This window comes from Oncorhynchus tshawytscha, linkage group LG24, assembly GCF_018296145.1.
Source record: "Oncorhynchus tshawytscha isolate Ot180627B linkage group LG24, Otsh_v2.0, whole genome shotgun sequence".
Classification (NCBI taxonomy): Eukaryota; Metazoa; Chordata; class Actinopteri; order Salmoniformes; family Salmonidae; genus Oncorhynchus; species Oncorhynchus tshawytscha.
This window is the reverse complement of record NC_056452.1, coordinates 26,973,658-26,998,967: the sequence shown is the minus strand read 5'-3', so window position 1 is coordinate 26,998,967 and position 25,310 is coordinate 26,973,658. Positions and strand designations below refer to the sequence as shown.

General features: G+C 44.2%; 1 protein-coding gene across 2 annotated transcripts in view; it reads right to left on the bottom strand.

Moving 5' to 3' along the window:
• Positions 1–3,068: 3,068 nt before the first annotated feature.
• LOC112235717 (ATP-binding cassette sub-family C member 3) overlaps positions 3,069–25,310 on the bottom strand; it is a 61,819-nt gene continuing 39,577 nt past the window's right edge. For both annotated transcript variants that reach the window (XM_042305592.1, XM_042305593.1), the window contains 21 exons: positions 23,944–24,036; positions 19,297–19,500; positions 18,945–19,091; positions 17,710–17,797; positions 16,449–16,515; positions 16,227–16,353; positions 15,886–16,062; positions 15,509–15,676; positions 14,586–14,766; positions 13,622–13,727; positions 12,214–12,370; positions 11,857–12,064; positions 11,129–11,439; positions 8,941–9,140; positions 8,334–8,460; positions 7,778–7,879; positions 7,111–7,257; positions 6,567–6,725; positions 6,296–6,462; positions 5,860–6,054; positions 3,069–3,555 (listed from right to left, as the gene is read on the bottom strand). In XM_042305592.1, the coding sequence (XP_042161526.1) occupies positions 3,444–3,555; positions 5,860–6,054; positions 6,296–6,462; positions 6,567–6,725; positions 7,111–7,257; positions 7,778–7,879; positions 8,334–8,460; positions 8,941–9,140; positions 11,129–11,439; positions 11,857–12,064; positions 12,214–12,370; positions 13,622–13,727; positions 14,586–14,766; positions 15,509–15,676; positions 15,886–16,062; positions 16,227–16,353; positions 16,449–16,515; positions 17,710–17,797; positions 18,945–19,091; positions 19,297–19,500; positions 23,944–24,036 (3,243 nt within the window). In that variant the 3' untranslated portion in view covers positions 3,069–3,443. The remainder of the gene's footprint in view (positions 3,556–5,859; positions 6,055–6,295; positions 6,463–6,566; positions 6,726–7,110; positions 7,258–7,777; positions 7,880–8,333; positions 8,461–8,940; positions 9,141–11,128; positions 11,440–11,856; positions 12,065–12,213; positions 12,371–13,621; positions 13,728–14,585; positions 14,767–15,508; positions 15,677–15,885; positions 16,063–16,226; positions 16,354–16,448; positions 16,516–17,709; positions 17,798–18,944; positions 19,092–19,296; positions 19,501–23,943; positions 24,037–25,310) is intronic.

Here is a 25,310-nt window from a genome sequence, read left to right as displayed (position 1 = left end):
CACACAGTTAATGCAGGAAAACACTGCTGAGAAGCCGTCCACAAGTCGTCCCCAGAACACCACAGAGCTCTGTGGTTCTGTGGTGTGGAGCAAGAGGCATCATGCTTCGAGCAATCTGGGGATAAACTCCCCTCCCATTAGAGATCGGGGCTGTCCTACCCTTAGGCATAAAATCTAGGATCAGTTTACTCTCCTCAAATCAATTTATGGGGAAACATAAAACTGACCTTGGATCTGTGAGCAACTTCATCCTGAGAGACCACATCAAAACAACCATCCATCACAGCAGTCAGGCTTCATTATAAGAGGCAAAATATCAGCAGAGCTCTCGGTGTTTGTGGGGCAGATTCACTATCAATGTGCTAATCGACATGATGAAATGCTGACATTTCAAATCAACGTTTAGGTTTATTGGTTTATTTTCACTGAAGGAAAGGTCCAATGTCAGTCAGTGTCAGGGTGGCTTTAGTGTGTTTACTGCATTCAGGACAGTACTGCTGCGGAGTCGTTACAAGGTAAATGTGGTCCTGTGTGGATCAGTTGGCCCGTGGCACTAGCAACACCAAGAGGGAACATAGTTAGACAACACCGGCTCCCATCTGTACTGACGCCTGAGCCTATGAGCTACAGTCTGTGCTGCGAGGTACGACGGAGCGTAGTTAAATGGCCTCCTCTAGTGCTCAACTGCAGTAACTTCAGCATTCATGTAATTACCTCACTGGTGGTCACCAACCCTGGTTCGGGAGAGCTTCTAGGTGAGCAAGCTTGACACTTCGAAAACTAATGAATTACGACAGTCACTTTGAGTGACAACAGCTTCTTACTTTGTAACAACCATTGTCCTAGTCAGTGAGGCACTTCATGTAGAAGGTTCATAGCTCAGTTATTTCGTATTTTATTTGGATCTCCATTAGATGTTGCTAAAGCAGCAGCCTCTCTTCCACAAAACATGACATAATAACAGACAAGAACATCTCAAGGAGAGAATCAATTTAAAATAGGAATAATATAACTGGAAAAGTACCTGTTCTGAAGTAGCAACTTTGATTGACAACAGCCTCCTACTTTGCTTGTAACAAGGAGTACATTGTCCTAGTCAGCAAGGCATTGTATCTGGTCAAACACGTTTTTTCCCCCCCAAAAGTTTGCTAAGAGCTGACAGCAAGCTGATTGGTCGGCTGTTAGAACCAGACTAACAGCCGACCAATCAGCTTGCTGCCAGCTCTTAGCAAACTTTTGGAAAAAAAGGTTTACCATTCTCGGTTAGAGGAATGACTAGCTTCCTTCAGGTCTGAGAATTAATACTTTTCTCCATGGTCAGATTAAAGATATGATAAATTAGAGTGGAGATATAGTCCACTACCATCCTCAGTAGCTTTCCATCGAAGTTGTCAATGCCATGTGGTTTCTCTTTACTGAATGTTTTTCCACCACTCCCACACGGACTTTATACAATTCTAAATGACCATGCTTTTCTTCCATTATTAGGTATTATACGCACGAATATGACGGCTCACCATTTGTTGTTGGCGTTTCGTGCCTGAGTTTGCCCACTTTTCTAATGAAATAGTAATTCAAGTAATTGGCAACATTACATTTTTATTGTTGTTGAATGAGCCATCTGAGTCAATGAAAGATTGAGTTGAATTAGTCTTCATGCCCATGTAACAGTTTAGCTTCCGTCCCTCCCTGGGCTCGAACCAGGGACCCTCAGCACACATCGACAACAGCCACCCTCGAAGCATCGTTACCCATCGCGCCACAAAAGCCACGGCCCTTGCAGAACAAGGGGAACAACTACTTCAAGGCCTCTGAGTGAGCGACGTCACAGATTGAAACGCTATTAGCGCGCACCACCGCTAGCCATTTCACATCGGTTACATCCATAATTTAATTTAATGCTCCAATGCTTTTTTCCATCATACTTTATATAATTTATCTTAGTTTCATAATAGTTTCTTCTTGTCTCAATTTACAGTAAGTTTGCCAATCAGCTGTGTAGCACGACTTTCCTTTTACTTCATCCATACAGCTTTTCAATTCCTCATCAATCCACAGAGCCTTAAGTCCGTTTCTTAATAGGAGGCATCAAGTGCAGCATGTGGATGCTCCTCATTACATACAGACCAACACGTATTTTTTTACATTTTCAACATAAGAATTCATTACAAAACCTCTTATACACTATTTTAAGGCCAGTTTTTGGAATCTTGTCTTTTTTTGGGGGGGGATATAAACCACTAAATTGTGGTCACTACATCAGATGGACAGAGTTCTGCAGCCGTAGTAAACATGTGATCAATACATGTGGATTAATGTTGTTCCTGAACTATTCGTAAACACTCAGGCAGGTCGATTAATACCGTGAAACAGATTACAGGCACTGGTTACAGTCAGCAGCTTCCTTTTGAGTGGACAGCTTGATGAAAACCAGTCAATATTCAAGTCCTCAAGAAAGTAGACCTCTGTTTACATCACATAGCCTATTAAGCATTTCACACAACCTATCTAGATACAGATTATTAACACTTGGTGGCCTTTAGCAACAACCAAAAAGAATAGGCTTAAACACTTCAACAGCATTAGATCCTCTCTAAGCATTACAGGAATACCGCTCTGAATATATACAGCAACACCTCCCCCATAGGCATTCCTGTCTCTTCTGTAGATGTTGTATCGTCAAATGAATGATCTAAGTGAGTCTCGGAGATGGCCAATATATGAATGTTATCTGATGTTAGCAAATGATTTATGACCCTTTTTTCTAAGGCTATATATATTGTTATGGGCTATTTTTTAGCCCCTTGCTGCATAACGTATCAGAGACATAATATATATATATTTTTTAAATACAAGAAAACAATATTAATTCATATGTTTCATGTATGTATGCTCTTGTGTTGACAGTCTGTATGTATCAAACCATATATCCTGTTAATTCCTATCTTTTCAGCTACATGTTCTACATTGTTTTTCCCCTACATTGCTAACAATGTTGCTGTTGTAGCGTAGGTTATACCAGAGTAGTTAACCTGTTTTATGAAAACTATCACAGAAACATCAACAAGGAAGTCTTAATTTCTTTAATAAAGGCATTATCATCTTTCATATTTTGGTGGTACATAATTCAGGTTTTTGCATACACGGTCCACAAAGGAATCACATATTGAACTGAGCCAACTTCCCCATCAGACATCTCTTAGTAATAAAATGTATAGCTTAAATAACAAACACGGTACGGTACAAAAATAGCTGGATTCATCCTGAAACTCACTCTCTATAAAAGTTTTTAAAAATAAAATGTAAAAAAACCCCAAACAAACATGTTTTTACATTAAAAAGAGTTTCATCCTGGTTTCGCAGTAGACCACGGCGTATAAAAGGATACATTCACTGGCACTCTGTTTTCTGCCAGAAGGCACAATAGGTTTATAGAGGAGAGGCTATTGTGTCAGTCCAGCATCTTTAGCCATTCCATAGAAGATTCCTCTCTTGGATAAAAGTTTTGAAGGAGTGTCAAATTCAGCTACTTGTCCCTTGTCCAACACAAGCACTCTGCAAATAAGAGAAGAAGTAGAATCGTTCATAACTTTGTTAGGTCATATATTCTCTACAGAAACCTAACAAGATACAAAAACAGCATCTTTGATCAAAAGATGTATGTATGTATGTATGTACACTGAACAAAAAATATAAAACGCAACATTTAAAGTGTTGGTCCCAAATCCATTCCGATTGGCTGGGCTTGGCTCACAGTTCATATAAGGTAATCAGTCAATTGAAATAAATGAATTAGGCCCTGATCAGCCATGGGTGGGCCTGGCAGGTCATAGGTCTACCCACTTGGCAGCCAGGCCCACCCATGGCTGCATCCCTGTTCAGTCATGTTAAATCCATAGATCAGGGCCTAATTTATTTATTTCAATTGACTGATTACCTTATATGAACTGTAACACAATAAAATCTTTGAAATTGTGGCATGTTGCGTTTAGATTTTTTAGTATATGTATGTATATACGGTGCATTCGGAAAGTATTCAGACCCCTTTACTTTTTCCACATTTTGGTACGTTACAGCCTTATTGTAAAGTATTTGTAATGTATTCTAAAATTGTTCAGACCCTTTAATCAGTACTTTGTTAAAGCCACTTAGGCAGAAATTACAGCCTCGAGTCTTCTGAGGCATGATGCTACAAGCTTGGCACACCTGTATTTGGGGAGTTTCTCCCATTCTTCTCTGCAGATCCTGTCAAGCTCTGTCAGATTGGATGGGGAGCATCGCTGCACAGCTATTTTCAGGTCTCCTACCAGAGCTGGGTAACTAAAGAACATTCAGAAACTTGTCCCAAAGCCACTCCTGCGTTGTCTTGGCTGTGTGGTTAGGGTTGTTGTCCTGTTGGAAGGTGAACCTTCGCCCCAGTCTGAGTTCATCTGCTCTCTGTAGCAGGTTATCAAGGATCTCTCTGTACTTTGCTCCGTTCATCTTTCCCTCTATCCTGACTAGTCTCCCAGTCCCTGCCACTGAAAAACATCCCCACAGCATGATGCTGCCACCACCATGATTCACCGTAGGACGGTGCCAGGTTTCCTCCAGACGAGACGCTTGACATACAGGCCAAAGAGTTCAATCTTGGTTTCATCCGACCAGAGAATCTTGTTTCTCATGGTCAGAGTCTTTAGGTGCCTTTTGCCAAACTCCAAGCGGACTGTTATGTGCCTTTTACTGAAGAGGGGCTTCTGTCTGGCCACTCTACCAAAAATGCCTGATTGGTGGCGTGTTACAGAGATGGTTGTCCTTCTGGAAGGTTCTTCCATCTCCACAGAGGAACTCTGGAGCTTTGATCATCAGGATTTTGACCAAGGCCCTTCTCCCCCGATTGCTCAGTTTAGCCAGGCGGCCAGATCTAGGAAGAGTCTTGGTGGTTCCAAACTTCTTCCTTTAAGAATGATGGAGGCCACTGTGTTCTTGGGTACCTTAAATGCTGCAGATATTTTTTGGTACCCTTCCCCAGATCTGTGCATTGACACAATCCTGTTACAGAGCTCTACAGACAAATCCTTCGACCTCATGTGTGCCTTTCCAAATCATGTCCAAAAGTTGAGGATGATCAATGGAAACAGGATGCAAACATTTCTAAACCTGTTTGGGTTATTGTGTGTAGATTGAAGATTTTTTTGTTGTTGATTTAATCAATTTTAGAATGAGGCTGTAACATAACAAAATGTGGATCAAGTCAAGTCAAGTCAAGTCAAGTCAAGTCAAGTCAAGTCAAGTCAAGTCAAGTCAAGTCAAGTCAAGTCAAGTCAAGTCAAGTCAAGTCAAGTCAAGTCAAGTCAAGTCTAGTCTAGTCTAGTCTAGTCTAGTCTAGTCTAGTCTAGTCTAGTCTAGTCTAGTCTAGTCTAGTCTAGTCTAGTCTAGTCTAGTCTAGTCTAGTCTAGTCTAGTCTAGTCTAGTCTAGTCTGTCTGTCTGTCTGTCTGTCTGTCTGTCTGTCTGTCTGTCTGTCTGTCTGTCTGTCTGTCTGTCTGTCTGTCTGTCTGTCTGTCTGTCTGTCTGTCTGTCTGTCTGTCTGTCTGTCTGTCTGTCTGTCTGTCTGTCTGTCTGTCTGTCTGTCTGTCTGTCTGTCTGTCTGTCTGTCTGTCTGTCTGTCTGTCTGTCTGTCTGTCTGTCTGTCTGTCTGTCTGTCTGTCTGTCTGTCTGTCTGTCTGTCTGTCTGTCTGTCTGTGTCTGTCTGTCTGTCTGTCTGTCTGTCTGTCTGTCTGTCTGTCTGTCTGTCTGTCTGTCTGTCTGTCTGTCTGTCTGTCTGTATGTATGTATGTATGTATGTGTCGGTGCTTGTGCAATGTATTGTATTGTATTACCTAGTGTAGTCCATGATGGTGTTAAGTCTGTGAGCTATGGTGAAGACAGTGCAGTCCTCAAACTGTGTCCTGATGGTTGACTGGATGAGGTCGTCGGTCTCTAGGTCGATGGCTGCTGTAGCTTCATCCAGGATCAGGATCCTCGTCTTCCTCAGTAGAGCCCTGGCTAAACACACCAGCTGCCTCTGGCCCACACTGAACACACACACACACAAATATATTACATTATTTTCCAGACGAGTAAAATGTGAAAAGGTACAAAAGGCTAAAAAGAAAGATTCAGAGACATCCTTAAGAGAATATCCTAATAAAGACATGTTTGTATTCCAAATGTTGTTCAATTTAGTTTGAATTCCCACCTGAATCTACAGGTAAAGGCCTTTTACAGGTGTGTCTGAAAACATGCCGTTGTTTAAGTAGTTTGGGATTATGTTACCTGAGGTTCTCTCCTCCCTCTGAACACTCCAGCTCCAGTTTAGCCGGCTGGTTGCTGACAAACTTGTTGAGGTGGGACAGTTCCAGAGCTTTCCACACCTCCCCGTCATTGTACTTCTCAAAGGGGTCCAGGTTCATCCTCAGACTGCCTGAGAACAGCACTGGTTCCTGGGGATGTAGAGAGGGTAGTGGAGGTGGAGGTGAGGAAGGTGTAGGGTGTGTGTGTGTGTGTGTGTGTGTGTGTGTGTGTGTGTGTGTGAATGTATGTGTACCTGTGGTATGATGGTGAGTTTCGACCTCAGGTCATGCAGCCCTATCTCCGATATCTTGACCCCGTCGATGGTGATCTCTCCCCCTGCCGCCTCCAACAGCCGAAACAGGCACAGTGTCATAGAGGACTTACCAGCCCCAGTACGACCCACGATACCTATCTGTAACAACACGCAGGCCAAGATAATGAAACCCTCCGGAAACCTGCACGCTCAGTGAGCATTGACTCTATTCAAACACTTGTTCCAGATATCTGTGTGCTCGATACACACATCAGCACCTGCTCTGATAAACTAAACAGCATTTGATCTGTTTATAACATGTGATGGCAGGAGTACAGCGTCCCCCTCATTGGGGGTACATTCTGTAACGGTGTGTTATGTTTTTCACCCCAAAAATGAACATTTTCCAGGTGTTTTCACGGTGTCAAGTTTCTCCATTAATCTGAGACTGTATTTGAGGACTTGTCGCGGGCATCTGTACGCACCGTGTCTAAAACGCATGTTTTCCTCACCAATCTACACCATTTAGGCCTGTGGCTCTCACCTTCTCTCCTCCAACGACGCTGAGGGTGAGGTTCTTGAGGACCAGGTCTAGTCCCTCTCTGTACCTCACACTGTAGTCAAGGAACTCTACCTTCCCCTGGGATGGCCAATCAGGGGAAGGCTTCTTGTCTTCCACCTCCCATGGGGCCTTGCAACATACACAAACACAATGATGCGCAACAATACACTTTATATTCACTTGCAAATTCTGCCCACATTTCGCAGAGGTTGATAAGAGCCGTATTTCAGAAAACACAGTATTCTAGAAACTCAACCACGTGATCAGTAAATAGGGGGTTATATTTAGTTAATAATCAAAGTAGTCTGAAATGTACAGCATGCTATATAGCCCAGCCCTCCACATCAAAGGGAATCGCTGTACGGTTGGGGAATCTAGTTCCACTTGTATTAGTCTTTTATGGTTGTGAGTCTGACTTGGCAGCCAGACAGACCAAAATAAAAACACACTTATGAAAAACATAAATATATATATATATATAAATACTATTTACAGAACTCAGGTGGTCTTAAGTAACAAACAGCGGGCAACAACACAACATTTCCACTGTCACTTTGCCTTGTACGTCTGAGCGATTAGACCTGGTTCATTGGTTGGTTTCCATATGTAAATGTCCTACTCTAGTAAGCATCGCGTGTGTGCTCTGTACCTCAATTTTGGTCTCAGAGTACTCCTTGACTCTCTCCACGGCTACGATGTTGCTCTCCAGATCTGACGTCATCCTCACCATCCAGTTCAGTGACATGGTCACCTGTTACCAGGACAACACAGTACTGTAGCATGAGTGATGCTTATTGGGAGAAAACACAAGCAGCGTCATTAAGCTGTCGTACATCATCATACCAGATCGCTTTTTAAAACACTGGGTTCTATCTCCAACCTAGTGTAGCAGATGGGGATCTGTGAAACTGCTCAGTCAGCCTGAAGAGGCCCCACTTGCACTGCCGGATAGCTATCTTTTCAGGAGCGCGGCTGGGTAAGACGCTTCGGGAAGGCGGTCACGTGTGTTTGCGAGGCAGTTGTCCTTGGTTCGAGCATCAATATCTGAGCCAAATCAGGAGGAAGCTATACTCGCTAAGCAAGCAGCGTGACGTCATTCACACCAGCACAACAGAATCGCAGTGGCAGGCGATGGGCACCATTTAATGGAAATGTGTATCAGACCGTTAGACGGACAGTAGATCTATGAATATGTTGTACTGTACCAGTAGAGCGTAGGACACAGAGAGTCCCACCAGTCCAGGGTTGAGATTGTTCTTCCCGATCACAGCGAACAGAGCAGCGAACAGCACGATGCAGTTCCCAATGAACTCTATACGCACCCCTAACCACCTACACACACACACAACCACACACAACACACACACACACACACACACACACCACACAGTTAGAGCAGCCCTGACACACAGTATGTCTCTGCACCGTACCTGCTTATGTAACTACATCACCATGCAAACATAGGCTATATTCAGTATTAAGGGCCACGTATTGTGAAGTGGGACACCAATGTCTTACTGTATGTCATTTGTGACGGAACATGTTAGTCTGTGGAGCTTTCAACATTTAGCACCAGTCGGTGGCTCTGTTACAATTCTCAAAAATCCAAAATGGACCAATACTGTCCACTAAATGAATCCGTCATTTTGTAAAGAGAATCCTAGGGCCCTTGGATCCTTAGCCAGCCGCTTTCAGATCAGCAGGAGCCAAAAAATGGGAACGAGGAAAGGAAGTACATTAAGACAATTTGAACGCAGCCACTGTCCTCCAGAGTCCATAGTGAACGTGCAGTAGGTGAGAGATACCACCTACCTGTTGGCCACTATACCAGGGTAGTAACTCTTTTGGTTGTCATCCACCTTCACATCACTCATTAGAACAAAGGCATCGCGTCTGCCGTAGGCTCTGATGACACTAGAGCCGGTGACGGTCTCAGAGAAATGGGAGTATATGGGAGATCTGGTGACCGACTCCAGACGCTTTAACTGCCGAGACGTGGCCACATAAAATCTCTAAAGTCGGGGGGAAGAGAGACAAACAGCATTATACAGTATCTAAACACGCTATAACACATATCTAAACCCTGGAGTACACGCTATAACACATATCTAAACACGCTATAACAGATATCTAAACCCTGGAGTACACGCTATAACAGATATCTAATCACGCTATAACAGATATCTAAACCCTGGAGTACACGCTATAACAGATATCTAAACCCTGGAGTACACGCTATAACAGATATCTAATCACGCTATAACAGATATCTAAACCCTGGAGTAGACACTATAACGCATATCTAATCACGCTATAACACATCTAAACCCTGGAGTAGACACTATAACACATATCTAATCACGCTATAACACATATCTAAACCCTGGAGTACACGCTATAACAGATATCTAATCACGCTATAACACATATCTAAACCCTGGAGTAGACGCTATAACACATATCTAATCACGCTATAACACATATCTAAACCCTGGAGTACACGCTATAACACATATCTAAACCCTGGAGTACACGCCATAACACATATCTAAACCCTGGAGTACACGCTATAAACACATATCTAAACCCTGGAGTACACGCTATAAACACATATCTAAACCTTGGGGTACACGCTATAACAGTAAGCAACTAGCAAGCACACACTGCAGTATCACACTATGGTAAGGTCAGGGGTCACCACACCTGCAGAGGTCATTTGATAGACTTATAGAGTAATATATTAATTTGATAGTGATCGATATATTTTATGAATATTTATCTGCTGTTTTACATGAATTATCATAATGCCAGATGCTCTTTCCACCAGGCCACCAAAATTATTCTAAAAAATAAGTATTATTTAATTTTATTATCAAATCAAATTCTAAAGCATTCAGGACTAAAACATGTTAAAACAAATGATGACCAAGCATAATGTTAAAACAAATGATGACCAAGCATAATGTTAAAACAAATGATGACCAAGCATAACGCCCAGCAGCCCTCAGCGAAACATCCAAACCGAGACACAAAGTAAACCGTCTTCACGTCAGGATAAAAGTAAATCTCTTTACATCTTTTCTATGGAACTGATCAAACGGGTTGAAAGGAGGAGGTGGTTTCTTGAAATGAAAGCACTCATTCATCTTAACTTAAGTTGGGATTCGGCTAATACCAGGTCTTCACAGACCACTGGTGTGTAGTATTTTGGCACAAGAGGACCCTCATATTAATTTCCTGGGTCAAAGGGTAAAGATACTGTATGGAAACCTTGAAGCTAATCAATACCCTGTATAGTTAGACAGGAAACAAAATAACCTCTAACTCCCTACCGTGTGGACAGATACCTGTAGCGTCAGACTGACTACAAGTTGTCTTTCCATTCGCTTACCACCAGAGTGGAGCAGCACACTAGATACCCACTTGTTGGTCTTTTGACAAATCCTATCAGATCTTTTCACATCAGATCTTTTTCAGAACTGATCTGATTGGTCAAAAGTGAAAAACATCAGAATTGTACTGCCTCGGGGCTACTTCATCCTACGCCACTCTATAGTATAAATCCCCATTCTCCAGCGTGTCCCTGAGAAGGATGTGAGGTTGTAAAGAACACACAGCAGTGTTCTCCGGGTCTCAGTCAACAAACACAACTCAGGAGAACAGAAGCCTCCTTCACTATTCACTACTGTACCGGCTGTTGGTGACTCGAGATGGCACGCTCTGTATGTATGTGTGTGTTGGTGTGTAGGTAGAGAGAGAAAGAGAGAGGAAGTGAATGCATGGTTAGGGAAGAGGAGACAGGGAGGAGTAGAGCAAACTCAAACAGATAACAGGAAAACAAAAAGTTCAAAGGATACATAAACTGCTCCACCAATCATGACGCTGCATGCCGCATTCAGGAATGTAAGCAAAAAATGTAAAGGAAAAGTAAAACTCGACACCATAAACTCCTGTCCTAGAGAGCAGAGCAACTGTTAGCTACTCAGAACAGAACCAATACCTGGACGAAGACGTATATGAAAGTCAGGGGAGCTATGACCACGGCGAAGATGGGGGTGCTGGCCACTATGACTATCATGGTGGAGAGAGAGGAGAAGAAGGTCCCGAGGAACATGAGAACGGTGGAGGGCAGTGCCTCGTCGATGACGTAGATGTCCTTAGAGAAGCGGTTGATGACCCTGCCTATGGGGGTGGTGTCAAAGAAAGACTGAGGGGTGTGAAACTTGTTGTCCAGCAGGGCATAGTGGAGCTTCCTGGCTGCTCCGATGTTCCCCATGGCCAGGGTGAAGGAGGAGACCATGACCAGGATGCCTGAGAGGGAGGGAGGGAGGGAGATGAGGGTTGAGGAGACAGTGGGTTTTGTATGTGTCCTCTCTCCTGAATGCGGAGTCCCTTTTCAATGAAATTCAAATCAAGCTTCCAGTGTTACTGAGGGGTAGAGGCCAAAGTCCTCACACAAAACCAACCATTCATAGTTAGCGTCATACAGTCAAAAAGTTAAACACACACAACTATACCTACAATAACTAAATCTCTCTTAGGGACAAACGACCCAAACACCATGAACAAATGTAACCACGTTGTAATCGCTATAAATATTGAACTGTAGAGATACTTTCTTCACCAGTGACATCACATTAAGCTGGACAGGTATTCTTATCCTGGACAGGTATTCTTATCCTGGACAGGTATTCTTATCCTAAGGTAATGAACAGCAGTTCTCCTCACCTTGTGTTATGCCCAGGGCAGCATACACCCCCACCCTCATGCTGACATTCTCCTGAGTCATGTTCTGAGCCTCGTCATTGGTCCACTGACTCAGCCAGACGTTGGCTCCGATGGCAGCGGCGCTCTGACAGCCGTACAGGAAACAGATGAAGAGGGTCAGCAGAGGCCCTACTGCCTTGGCGTACTCCCAGAACACCTTGCTCTTCACCTGAGGAGAGAGGTTAATAAAAGATCAGGGTTAAGAGGGTAGAGGTCAGAGGTTGTACTGTCTAGGAATACACCTGGAGGTAGGAGAGTTTAGAAGTCCACACCCTCAACCAGGTTTACTAAACAATGTATCTCCATATCTCTACTCACTCTGCCTGTCTCAGTGGTCTCTGCCTGGATAAGTTTCTCCACCTTGGGTAGTTTCTTCTCTGCGTCAGGCTCAGCGTGCTTCCTCTCGCTGCACAAACGTCTCCGGACAGACTTGCTCCTTGGGTTCTCCAGGTCCCCTGAGATGACGCTGATCTGCCTGCAGGGAGGGAGGAAGTGATTGATCCGTCAATCAATCGTTGTGTGTATCGTACTTTTCAAAAATAAATCTCTCGCAAAATGCTTGATAGTAACTTAGGTCTAAAACCACATAGAATACAGCAGTTGTCTATCACAGAGGGGATTAAACATACCGAAGCCTCTTCAGGATTTTGTGATTCTGTGGTCTGCAATTTTTTGGCAAAATTAACAATTCCCTGCATATTATGCGAGGGTTTGCAAATTTGACAAATCTCTGCACTATTACCAGATAAAAGTAAAATCATTGCAATATTATCGCATATAACCGTCCGATCACCACACTAACAAAAACATGGCTCGCATTTTTTGTTAACCAAAAACAGAATTTTTAGCGCATAACATTATTCAATCAAGCAACACGTCAAACAAACATTTCCCCCTTCAGTGCATTTATGTGACAAATATGACAATATCGGAATTGCTGCAGCAAAATCAAGCATTTTGGACTGCAACTATCACACAAAAACACTAACACAAGGAACCCTGGAGGGAGTGCCTTATGACCTGTTAGAGGCTTATGAGTGCCTTATGACCTGTTAGAGGCTTATGAATGCCTTATGAACTGCTACAGAGGCTTATGAGTGCCTTATGACCTGTTAGAGGCTTATGAGTGCCTTATGACCTGTTAGAGGCTTATGAGTGCCTTATGACCTGTTAGAGGCTTATGAGTGCCTTATGACCTGTTAGAGGCTTATGAGTGCCTTATGACCTGTTAGAGGCTTATGAGAGCTTATGACCTGTTAGAGGCTTATGAGTGCCTTATGACCTGTTAGAGGCTTATGAGTGCCTTATGACCTGTTACAGGCTTATGAGTGCCTTATGACCTGTTACAGGCTTATGAGTGCCTTATTACCTGTTAGAGGCTTATGAGTGCCTTATGACCTGTTAGAGGCTTATGAATGCCTTATGAACTGCTACAGAGGCTTATGAGTGCCTTATTACCTGTTAGAGGCTTATGAGTGCCTTATGACCTGTTAGAGGCTTATGAATGCCTTATGAACTGCTACAGAGGCTTATGAGTGCCTTATGAACTGCTACAGAGGCTTATGAGTGCCTTATGAACAGTCACAGAGGCTTATGAGTGCCTTATGAACAGTTACAGAGGCATATGAGTCCCTTATGAATTGTTATAGAGGCTTATGAGTGCCTTATGAACAGTTACAGAGGCTTATGAGTCCCTTATGAATTGTTATAGAGGCTTATAGTGTACCTTATGAACTTCCTCTTTGCCTCGACCACTGGTTCACTGTCCACCATGTCTGTATGGTTGCTAAGGACGTCATCAGGGAAGTCCTCTTCTTCATCAATCAAATCCACTGTGGGGTTTTGAGTCACATGGTTACCGTGGTAATTATGGAGCAGGTGTACACAACCCTACAGGTGTAGGGCATGGGCGGGCAACTCTCCTCCTAGAGAGCTACTGGGTATGCAGGGTTTTGTTCCAACCCTACTCTAACAAACCTGAATAATCTAATCAGCTGCTGACTAGGACCTTGATTAGATATATTAGAGCAGGACTGGAGCAAAACCCAGTAGCTTGCACACCCAGTCGCCTTCCAGGACAAATATTGATAGGCACTGGTATAGGGTGAACAGTAGAACCCCAATGGCAGAAACAGCAATAGTATCTGTTTTAGATCTCTCTCTAAGGGCAGAAACAGCAATAGTATCTGTTTTAGATCTCTCTCTAAGGGCAGAAACAGCAATAGTATCTGTTTTAGATCTCTCTCTAAGGGCAGAAACAGCAATGGTATCCGTTTTAGATCTCTCTCTAAGGGCAGAAACAGCAATAGTATCTGTTTTAGATCTCTCTCTAAGGGCAGAAACAGCTATAGTATCTGTTTGAGATCTCTCTCTAAGGGCAGAAACAGCTATAGTATCTGTTTTAGATCTCTCTCTCTAAGGGCAGAAACAGCAATAGGATCTGTTTTAGATATCTCTCCAAGGGCAGAAACAGCAATAGTATGATTTTATGCTTTAGTCCTCAGATTTAGATCTGGATCTTGAAGCCATTTCCACTGCTTTCATTAAATTCATCCCCTATAATCAGGCACTGATTTACACCAGGGGAAACCAGGCGGTTGCAAATAATAACCAGGTGGAACAGAAAATCAGCAGATCTACGGACCTCAGAGAGTTCTGAATCCCTCTGCTATAGTAACAGATAGTTGTACCTGTTGCCTCGTCCTCTATGATGTCCTCCAGGGAGTAGTTTCTGAGGAACTCAGCGAAAGCTCCGTTCTGTTGGAGCAGCTCCTGGTATGAACCCATCTCCGACACTCTGCCCTCCACCATCACCATTATGTTGTTCACCTGCGGCAGGAAGCTGATGCCGTGTGTCACCAAGATACGTGTCTGGGGTAACCGAAAAGAGGCTCTGTCATTAAGGCTGGGAATTGCCATGGACCTCACGATACGATATTATCAGTATTCTTAGGTGCCGATACAGTATGCTTTGCCATTCGATAATGCGATTTTATTGCAAATAGATGTTCCAAACATATTGCTCAATTACATATGTGCTACAGAGAGACAAGAGAGCATGAGAACATTTGTTTCGATCAGTCAGGGAAATTAAAGTGCTGATAATATGTTGGCATGTTTGACTTAAGAGACAAATATCGATAAAATATTGCAATATACATACTGACTTTACACACCCAAGTGCTGCACATTCCAACCAGCTTCTGTACTGAAGTTTCTTATCAGCGCAACAAAGTCATAGATATGCTACCAAACCAACCAGCAGACAGGATGGAAAATAATAAACCACAAATAAGAGTGACTACTTCCTCTATTGTAGTTGAGGACTCTTCAAATGGGTTTTACTATCTGAACTACACAGAATATATCTTATGAACTTGTCAGTTGTAGGAGATAGCCATGTTAGAATGGACAAAATTGGCAATGTAGTGACTGACCACCAAAGATTGTTGATAAAGGACAAGACAGCCGACTGGTCTCTTTCTCATACAACCAAAGATTGTTGATAAAGGACAATATATTTAAACCAGTCCATTTTGCTCTGCTACCCCTCAGAATGTCTCTCTTCTTCTGTAATGTATGGAGAACAGAGCAGATTGACTACTCTCCTCACCTTGCCCTTCAGCGCCCCCTCTGGGCCAATGACGTGGTCAAAGATGTGTTTGGCCACGTGGGAGTCCACGGCAGACAGAGGGTCATCCAGCAGGTAGACATCTGCCTCGTTGTACAGAGCTCTGGCCAGACTCACCCTCTGTCTCTGGCCACCAGACAGGTTGATACCCTGAGGGAAGGAGGGACAGATAGACAGAGAGAGAGAAATCACTAGCAAGCTAGCAATCACAAGCAAATCACTGATCTGAAAAGTCATTCATTTGAGACTCGAAGATGCACTTTAGCTCGCAGAGCTAATGCCTAAGCTTTTGTTCAGTGGGCTAACATGGCCTTTAGCTCCAAAAACAACCCATGTTAGATTCTATCCCATCTCCCTACCTTCTCTCCAATCTCGGTCAGGTCTCCTCCAGGTAGTACTTCCAGGTCAGGGGTCAGGGCGCAAGCCTCCAGACAAGAGCGGTACTTCTGCTCGTTGTAGGCCTTGCCAAATAGGATGTTGTCTCTCAGAGTGGCGTTCTGGATCCAGGCCTGCTGGGGGACGTAGGCCACCGAACCCTGGAGGAGAGGAGTGAAGGAACTCAGTACAGATGAAAACTACTAGACCCTAAAAATCAATCTAGACCCTAACAATCAATCAGTCGATCAATCGTTCAATCAATCAAGCAATTGACCCACCAATCAATCTTCGGTGAGTATAAATGAATTGAGTGCAGATGTACCCGTATGGAGATGTGTCCCTCCAGTTTCTCCATCTCTCCCAGTAGAGCTGACACCAGGGAAGACTTCCCACAGCCTACATGTCCAACCACCGCTAGCAGAGAGCCCTGCGGCACCATCAGGTTTATACTGCGGACAAACACACACACGGGCACATCAGTAAAGTACGTTCCTTCCCTTTAAATGGTTATTTGTCCTTTTCATGATACAACTCACTAACTTACTTGTGCAGAGCAGGAGGATCTTGTTTTGCCCAGGTGAACTTCCCATTGACAACAGTCACTGAGCTATCTGAAGGGGGGAACACAGTGTAAGAATGAAAGGCAGTTAGGAAAACACCAATCGTGACACAGCATTACCAAACTGGAAGCATATATTCAAACTGTCTCAGAGCCAAGAAGGAAAAGCCATGACTATTGTCGTGGAAAATTGCAAGATTGTTATAATGCTTGTATTGCATTATAATGGTTGTTTATTCGACAGAATAGAGTATTCTGTTAACTATTGTGTGTGTGTGTTCTACTGAGGATGGGCCTCTATGAGATAACACTAACAGAGGAGATTTACGATGTCTTTGGGTAATAAAGCCTAAAGAGCATTCCAGATAACATGAGGTAATGTTTTTGTGCTATACCGTACCAGGGTGAGACGGTTCCAGTTTGGAGTAGGAGGACCAGACACTGGTCTTTACAATGAAAACTGTTGACACAGCAGTAACTCTGCTATATTTTATAGATATCTTTCATAAAAATCTTAACCTTGTGACCATTCTATGTATCTGTGGTTCGTCATGTAGGTTGAGAGCGGAGCATCTTGGCTATAAAAGATCTTTGTACTTTTCTGATGTCACTTTCAATGGTTCATTAGAAATGGCGCATCATTGAAAGCCAAAAAGGCTATTGCCATAGCTCTTATTATTAAAGACGTAGCTTAAGTATAACTCTGACTGGCGTGTGAAGTTTGTAACTCTCCTCATTTGGTAAAGCAGAAATAAGCCACCATACTATACACTGTGGAACCCCTGTGTCTAATTCCCTTAAGTCACCTCAAGGTAGAGTCCAAAATGTTTATATTACAAAAGCCAAGAGTAATGACTACAGTATGCAGAACCAAAATGTATTACAAAACCCCGCCCCCATTGTTACTTATTGAAAACGCAACCGTCTACAATAATGGCAGATGGGGGAACCATGGCAACGGCCAACGTCAGCATGACTTATCAGAAACATAGACCATTAGAATGACTAAACAGACCATTAGAATGACTAAACAGACCATTAGAATGACTAAACAGAAACAGACCATTAGATTGACTCAGAGGCCCTGTCCCATTAGCTTTCCCTTTATCCTATCCCTTCATGTCAGTGAAAAACTTATGGCCTATCAGAACAGCCCAGGGAGTGAAATGGAACCAGCCCAGCCAAGTTTGATCTGGTTTCTTGGTCAGCTTGGGCTGGTTCTTTGGTCAGCTGTGTCCATGTTTACCTGTGGCTGTGTTATTCCTGTCCACAGACTCTGGGTCCAGCTCTTCATGACTCAGGAAGTCCTGGATACGCTTCAGAGACACACTGGCCTGATGAGAAGCTACAGAGTCAACACAATACTCACATACAGGAGGAGTGACAGAAGGGGTAAGAGGAGGAGCAGAGTGAGGAGGAGGAGGAGCAGAGTGAGGAGGAGGAGAGTGAGGAGGAGGAGGAGGAGCAGAGTGAGGAGGAGGAGAGTGAGGAGGAGAAGGAGCAGAGTGAGGAGGAGCAGAGTGAGGAGGAGGAGGAGGAGCAGAGTGAGGAGGAGGAGAGTGAGGAGGAGAAGGAGCAGAGTGAGGAGGAGCAGAGTGAGGAGGAGGAGGAGGAGGAGCAGAGTGAGGAGGAGGAGAGTGAGGAGGAGAAGGAGCAGAGTGAGGAGGAGGAGAGTGAGGAGGAAGAGAGTGATAGGAGGAGGAGCAGAGTGAGGAGAAAGAGAGTGATAGGAGGAGGAGGAGCAGAGTGAGGAGGAGCAGAGTGAGGAGGAAGAGAGTGATAGGAGAGTGATAGGAGGAGGAGCAGAGTGAGGAGGAGGAGAGTGAGGAGGAGAAGGAGCAGAGTGAGGAGGAGCAGAGTGAGGAGGAGGAGGAGCAGAGTGAGGAGGAGGAGGAGGAGCAGAGTGAGGAGGAGGAGCAGCAGAGTGAGGAGGAGGAGCAGCAGAGTGAGGAGGAGGAGCAGAGTGAGGAGAAAGAGAGTGATGAGAAAGAGAGTGATAGGAGGAGGAGGAGCAGAGTGAGGAGGAGCAGAGTGAGGAGGAAGAGAGTGATAGGAGAGTGATAGGAGGAGGAGCAGAGTGAGGAGGAGGAGCAAGAGAGTGATAGGAGGAGGAGAGTGATAGGAGGAGCAGAGTGAGGAGGAGCAGAGTGAGGAGGAGCAGAGTGAGGAGGAGGAGGAGCAGAGTGAGGAGGAGCAGAGTGAGGAGGAGCAGAGTGAGGAGGAGCAGAATGAGGAGGAGGAGGAGCAGAGTGAGGAGGAGCAGAATGAGGAGGAGGAGGAGCAGAGTGAGGAGAGTGATAGGAGGAGCAGAGTGATAGGAGGAGCAGAGTGATAGGAGGAGCAGAGTGATAGGAGGAGCAGAGTGATAGGAGGAGCAGAGTGATAGGAGGAGCAGAGTGATAGGAGGAGCAGAGTGATAGGAGGAGCAGAGTGAGGAGGAGCAGAGTGAGGAGGAGCAGAGTGAGGAGGAGGGGAGCCTACCTGTACAACACTACTGATGACTTGGGGCAGCATATTGAGAGGGAACCGTAAGATGTTAAACAGAGACAAAGACACAAAGGCTTTGTCCGCATCTAAAATGTTATTTTTATCCACGGTCACGTACACTGCAAACGTCATCAAGGCAACCTGAGGAGACATTAACAGAAAAAAAATCATGGAAGTAGATCCTCTGGGCAGCTCATGGGTCTGCAATACAGCTGTCAGAGTGTACTCACTCCCTCTAAAAAACTAACGTTAGTCATCTTAGAAATATTACAGAGTTGTCCTTCCTTATGCAAATATGGTATATAGTGTACAACAAGGATATAGATGCTGTGCGTGTGTCCCGTACTAGGAATGGTGCGCTGGTCCAGGCCATGGTAGACAGAGCACCGAGGTAGGCCGTCTTGCGGAGCACATTGAGCTCTTTCTGTCTGATCTCCAGAACCTTCTCTTTAAAGGAGTTCTCCCAGGCGTACAGTTTCAGCACTTTGATCCCGTTCAGAATCTCGTTCATCAGTTTGATGCGAGCGTCCTTGTAATGCATCTGCTCCACCTGAGAGATAGGGGTGGGGGGTTAGAGGGGGAGAGAGAGAGGGGGAGGTAGAGGAGATGTCAAAACAACACTACTTTAGAGAGCATATTCACTGTTGATGCTTTTTCAGATTTCAAGGGAAAATACAGTATTTTACACTCATTAATAGAGGCTTTGATAGTTTTTGTATTTATTTAAGGATCCCCATTAGTTCCTGCCAATGTAGCAGCTACTCTTCCTGGGGTTTATTATGGATCCCCATTAGTTCCTGCCAATGTAGCAGCTACTCTTCCTGGGGTTTATTATGGATCCCATTTAGTTCCTGCCAAGGCAGCAGCTACTCTTCCTGGGGTTTATTATGGATCCCATTTAGTTCCTGCCAAGGCAGCAGCTACTCTTCCTGGGGTTTATTATGGATCCCATTTAGTTCCTGCCAAGGCAGCAGCTACTCTTCCTGGGGTTTATTATGGATCCCCATTAGTTCCTGCCAATGTAGCAGCTACTCTTCCTGGGGTTTATTATGGATCCCCATTAGTTCCTGCCAATGTAGCAGCTACTCTTCCTGGGGTTTATTATGGATCCCCATTAGTTCCTGCCAATGTAGCAGCTACTCTTCCTGGGGTTTATTATGGATCCCCATTAGTTCCTGCCAATGTAGCAGCTACTCTTCCTGGGGTTTATTATGGATCCCCATTAGTTCCTGCCAATGTAGCAGCTACTCTTCCTGGGGTTTATTATGGATCCCCATTAGTTCCTGCCAAGGCAGCAGCTACTCTTCCTGGGGTTTATTATGGATCCCCATTAGTTCCTGCCAAGGCAGCAGCTACTCTTCCTGGGGTTTATTATGGATCCCATATAGTTCCTGCCAAGGCAGCAGCTACTCTTCCTGGGGTTTATTATGGATCCCCATTAGTTCCTGCCAATGTAGCAGCTACTCTTCCTGGGGTTTATTATGGATCCCCATTAGTTCCTGTCAAGGCAGCAGCTACTCTTCCTGGGGTTTATTATGGATCCCCATTAGTTCCTGTCAAGGCAGCAGCTACTCTTCCTGGGGTTTATTATGGATCCCCATTAGTTCCTGTCAAGGCAGCAGCTACTCTTCCTGGGGTTTATTATGGATCCCATATAGTTCCTGCCAAGGCAGCAGCTACTCTTCCTGGGGTTTATTATGGATCCCCATTAGTTCCTGCCAAGGCAGCAGCTACTCTTCCTGGGGTTTATTATGGATCCCCATTAGTTCCTGCCAATGTAGCAGCTACTCTTCCTGGGGTTTATTATGGATCCCATATAGTTCCTGCCAAGGCAGCAGCTACTCTTCCTGGGGTTTATTATGGATCCTCATTAGTTCCTGTCAAGGCAGCAGCTACTCTTCCTGGGGTTTATTATGGATCCCCATTAGTTCCTGCCAAGGCAGCAGCTACTCTTCCTGGGGTTTATTATGGATCCCCATTAGTTCCTGCCAAGGCAGCAGCTACACTTCCTGGGGTTTATTATGGATCCCCATTAGTTCCTGCCAAGGCAGCAGCTACTCTTCCTGGGGTTTATTATGGATCCCATTTAGTTCCTGTCAAGGCAGCAGCTACTCTTCCTGGGGTTTATTATGGATCCCATTTAGTTCCTGTCAAGGCAGCAGCTACTCTTCCTGGGGTTTATTATGGATCCCATTTAGTTCCTGTCAAGGCAGCAGCTACACTTCCTGGGGTTTATTATGGATCCCATTTAGTTCCTGCCAAGGCAGCAGCTACTCTTCCTGGGGTTTATTATGGATCCCATTTAGTTCCTGCCAAGGCAGCAGCTACTCTTCCTGGGGTTTATTATGGATCCCATTTAGTTCCTGCCAAGGCAGCAGCTACTCTTCCTGGGGTTTATTATGGATCCCATTTAGTTCCTGTCAAGGCAGCAGCTACTCTTCCTGGGGTTTATTATGGATCCCATTTAGTTCCTGTCAAGGCAGCAGCTACTCTTCCTGGGGTTTATTATGGGTCCCATTTAGTTCCTGTCAAGGCAGCAGCTACTCTTCCTGGGGTTTATTATGGATCCCATTTAGTTCCTGCCAAGGCAGCAGCTACTCTTCCTGGGGTTTATTATGGATCCCATTTAGTTCCTGTCAAGGCAGCAGCTACTCTTCCTGGGGTTTATTATGGATCCCATTTAGTTCCTGTCAAGGCAGCAGCTACACTTCCTGGGGTTTATTATGGATCCCATTTAGTTCCTGCCAAGGCAACAGCTACACTTCCTGGGGTTTATTATGGATCCCATTTAGTTCCTGCCAAGGCAACAGCTACTCTTCCTGGGGTTTATTATGGATCCCATTTAGTTCCTGCCAAGGCAGCAGCTACTCTTCCTGGGGTTTATTATGGATCCCATTTAGTTCCTGCCAAGGCAGCAGCTACTCTTCCTGGGGTTTATTATGGATCCCATTTAGTTCCTGTCAAGGCAGCAGCTACTCTTCCTGGGGTTTATTATGGATCCCATTTAGTTCCTGTCAAGGCAGCAGCTACTCTTCCTGGGGTTTATTATGGATCCCATTTAGTTCCTGTCAGGCAGCAGCTACTCTTCCTGGGGTTTATTATGGATCCCATTTAGTTCCTGTCAAGGCAGCAGCTACTCTTCCTGGGGTTTATTATGGATCCCATTTAGTTCCTGTCAAGGCAGCAGCTACTCTTCCTGGGGTTTATTATGGATCCCATTTAGTTCCTGCCAAGGCAGCAGCTACTCTTCCTGGGGTTTATTATGGATCCCATTTAGTTCCTGTCAAGGCAGCAGCTACACTTCCTGGGGTTTATTATGGATCCCATTTAGTTCCTGCCAAGTCAGTGTTATATGTGTTACATGACATAACACATTTCTCAACACATTAACTTTGCTCCCTCAGGCCACTACTCTACTACCACATATCTACAATACATAATCCATGTGTAAGTGTGTAGTGCATGTCTTATCATGTGTGTGTGTGTGTGTGTGTGTGTGCGTGTGTGTCTATTCCCAGTCCCAGCTGTTCCATAAGGTGTATTTTTATCTGTTTTTTTAATAAAATCTGATTCTACTTCTTGCATCATTTACCTGATGTGGAATAGAGTTCCATGTAGTCATGGCTCTATGTAATACTGTGCGCCTCCCATAGTCTGTTCTTGACTTGGGGATTGTGAAGAGACCTCTGGTGGCATGTCTTGTGGTGTATGCATGGGTGTCCAAGTAGTTTAAAACAGACACCCCGGTGCATTCAGCATGACAACATTTCTTACAAAAACCAAGTAGTGATGAAGTCAATCTCTCCTCGACTTTGAGCCATGAGAGATTTACATGCATATTATTAATGTCAGCTCTCCCTGTACATTTCAGGGCCAGTCTTGCTGCCCTGTTCTGTAATTTTCCACTTTGTGGCACCTGACTGAACAGCAGTCCAGGTGTGATAAAACCAGGGCATGTAGGATCTGCCTTGTTGATAGTGTTGTTAAGGCGGCAGAGCAACGCTTTATTATGGACAGACTTTTCCTCATCCTAGCTACTGTTGTATCAATATGTTTTGACCATGACAGTTTACAATCCAGGATTACCCCAAGCAGTTTAGTCTCCTCAACTTGCTCAATGTCCACATTATTAAAACAAGATTTAGTTGAGGTTTAGTGAATGATTCTTCCCAAATGCAATGCTTTTAGTTTTTGAAATATTTTCCTTGCCACCCATTCTGAAACTAACTGGAGCTCTCTGTTAAGGGTGACAGTGATTTCACTCGCTATAGTAGCTGACGTATATAGTGTTGAGTCATCCGCATACATAAACACATTGGCTCAAAGCCAGTGGCATATCATTAGTAAAGATTGAAAAAGTAAGGGACCTGGGCAGCTGCCCTGGGGAATGCCTGATTCTACCTGGATTATGTTGGAAAGGCTTCCATTAAAGAACACCCTCTGTGTTCTGTTAGACAGTTAACTCTTTATCCACAATATAGCAGGGGGTGTAAAGCCATAACACATACGTTTTCCAGCAGCAGACTACAATAGTTTACAGTAAAATAGCATTGTATCTGGTCAAACACATTTTCTTCCCAAAAAAAGTTGACTTAGCGTTGGTAACAGGCTGATTGGTCAGCTCTTTGAGCCAGTAAAGTGGGCTTTACTATTCTTGGGAAGCGGAATTCTTTTTTGCTTCTCTCCAGGCCTGAGGGCACATATTATTCTAGTAGGCTTAGATTGAAGATATGGTTGCTCGACATACAAAAAAGGCAGAGTTTGAAGCATAGTAGTATAAACTCACATCAGATCTATACAGGGCTTTGTTGTTGGACCCATTTAGCATTTATGTGGTAAAAAGTTGGGCACCTGTTTCTACATTGACCCTTAGATTAAACAACCAACTTATTTTCTATGAGACTTTATCATCTTAATAACAATCATCATCACCACTACTTCAACTCCTTGTCCCCAATGATGCCCTCAGAGTAGCAGAGGGAGCTATGTATACCTGGTAGGCTCGTGTCCTCACAGCGATGGCAGCATTTAAAGGAATCAGGAGGATCATCACAGCAACACCAGCCAGCACTGACGGACCCAGGTTCTACAACACAGAGACAAGGCATGACCAATCAACACAGAGACAAAATCAGGACCAATCAACACAGAGACAAAATCAGGACCAATCAACACAGAGACAAGGCATGACCAATCAACACAGAGCCAAGGCATGACCAATCAACACAGAGACAAGGCATGACCAATCAACACAGAGACAAAATCAGGACCAATCAACACAGAGACAAAATCAGGACCAATCAACACAGAGACAAAATCAGGACCAATCAACACAGAGACAAAATCAGGACCAATCAACACAGAGACAAAATCAGGACCAATCAACACAGAGCCAAGGCATGACCAATCAACACAGAGCCAAGGCATGACCAATCAACACAGAGACAAGGCATGACCAATCAACACAGAGACAAAATCAGGACCAATCAACACAGAGACAAAATCAGGACCAATCAACACAGAGACAAAATCAGGACCAATCAACACAGAGACAAAATCAGGACCAATCAACACAGAGACAAAATCAGGACCAATCAACACAGAGACAAAATCAGGACCAATCAACACAGAGACAAAATCAGGACCAATCAACACAGAGACAAGGCATGACCAATCAACACAGAGACAAGGCATGACCAATCAACACAGAGACAAGGCATGACCAATCAACACAGAGACAAAATCAGGACCAATCAACACAGAGACAAAATCAGGACCAATCAACACAGAGACAAAATCAGGACCAATCAACACAGAGACAAAATCAGGACCAATCAACACAGAGACAAAATCAGGACCAATCAACACAGAGACAAAATCAGGACCAATCAACACAGAGCCAAGGCATGACCAATCAACACAGAGCCAAGGCATGACCAATCAACACAGAGACAAGGCATGACCAATCAACACAGAGACAAAATCAGGACCAATCAACACAGAGACAAAATCAGGACCAATCAACACAGAGACAAAATCAGGACCAATCAACACAGAGACAAAATCAGGACCAATCAACACAGAGACAAAATCAGGACCAATCAACACAGAGACAAAATCAGGACCAATCAACACAGAGACAAGGCATGACCAATCAACACAGAGACAAGGCATGACCAATCAACACAGAGACAAGGCATGACCAATCAACACAGAGACAAGGCATGACCAATCAACACAGAGACAAGGCATGACCAATCAACACAGAGACAAAATCAGGACCAATCAACACAGAGACAAAATCAGGACCAATCAACACAGAGACAAAATCAGGACCAATCAACACAGAGACAAAATCAG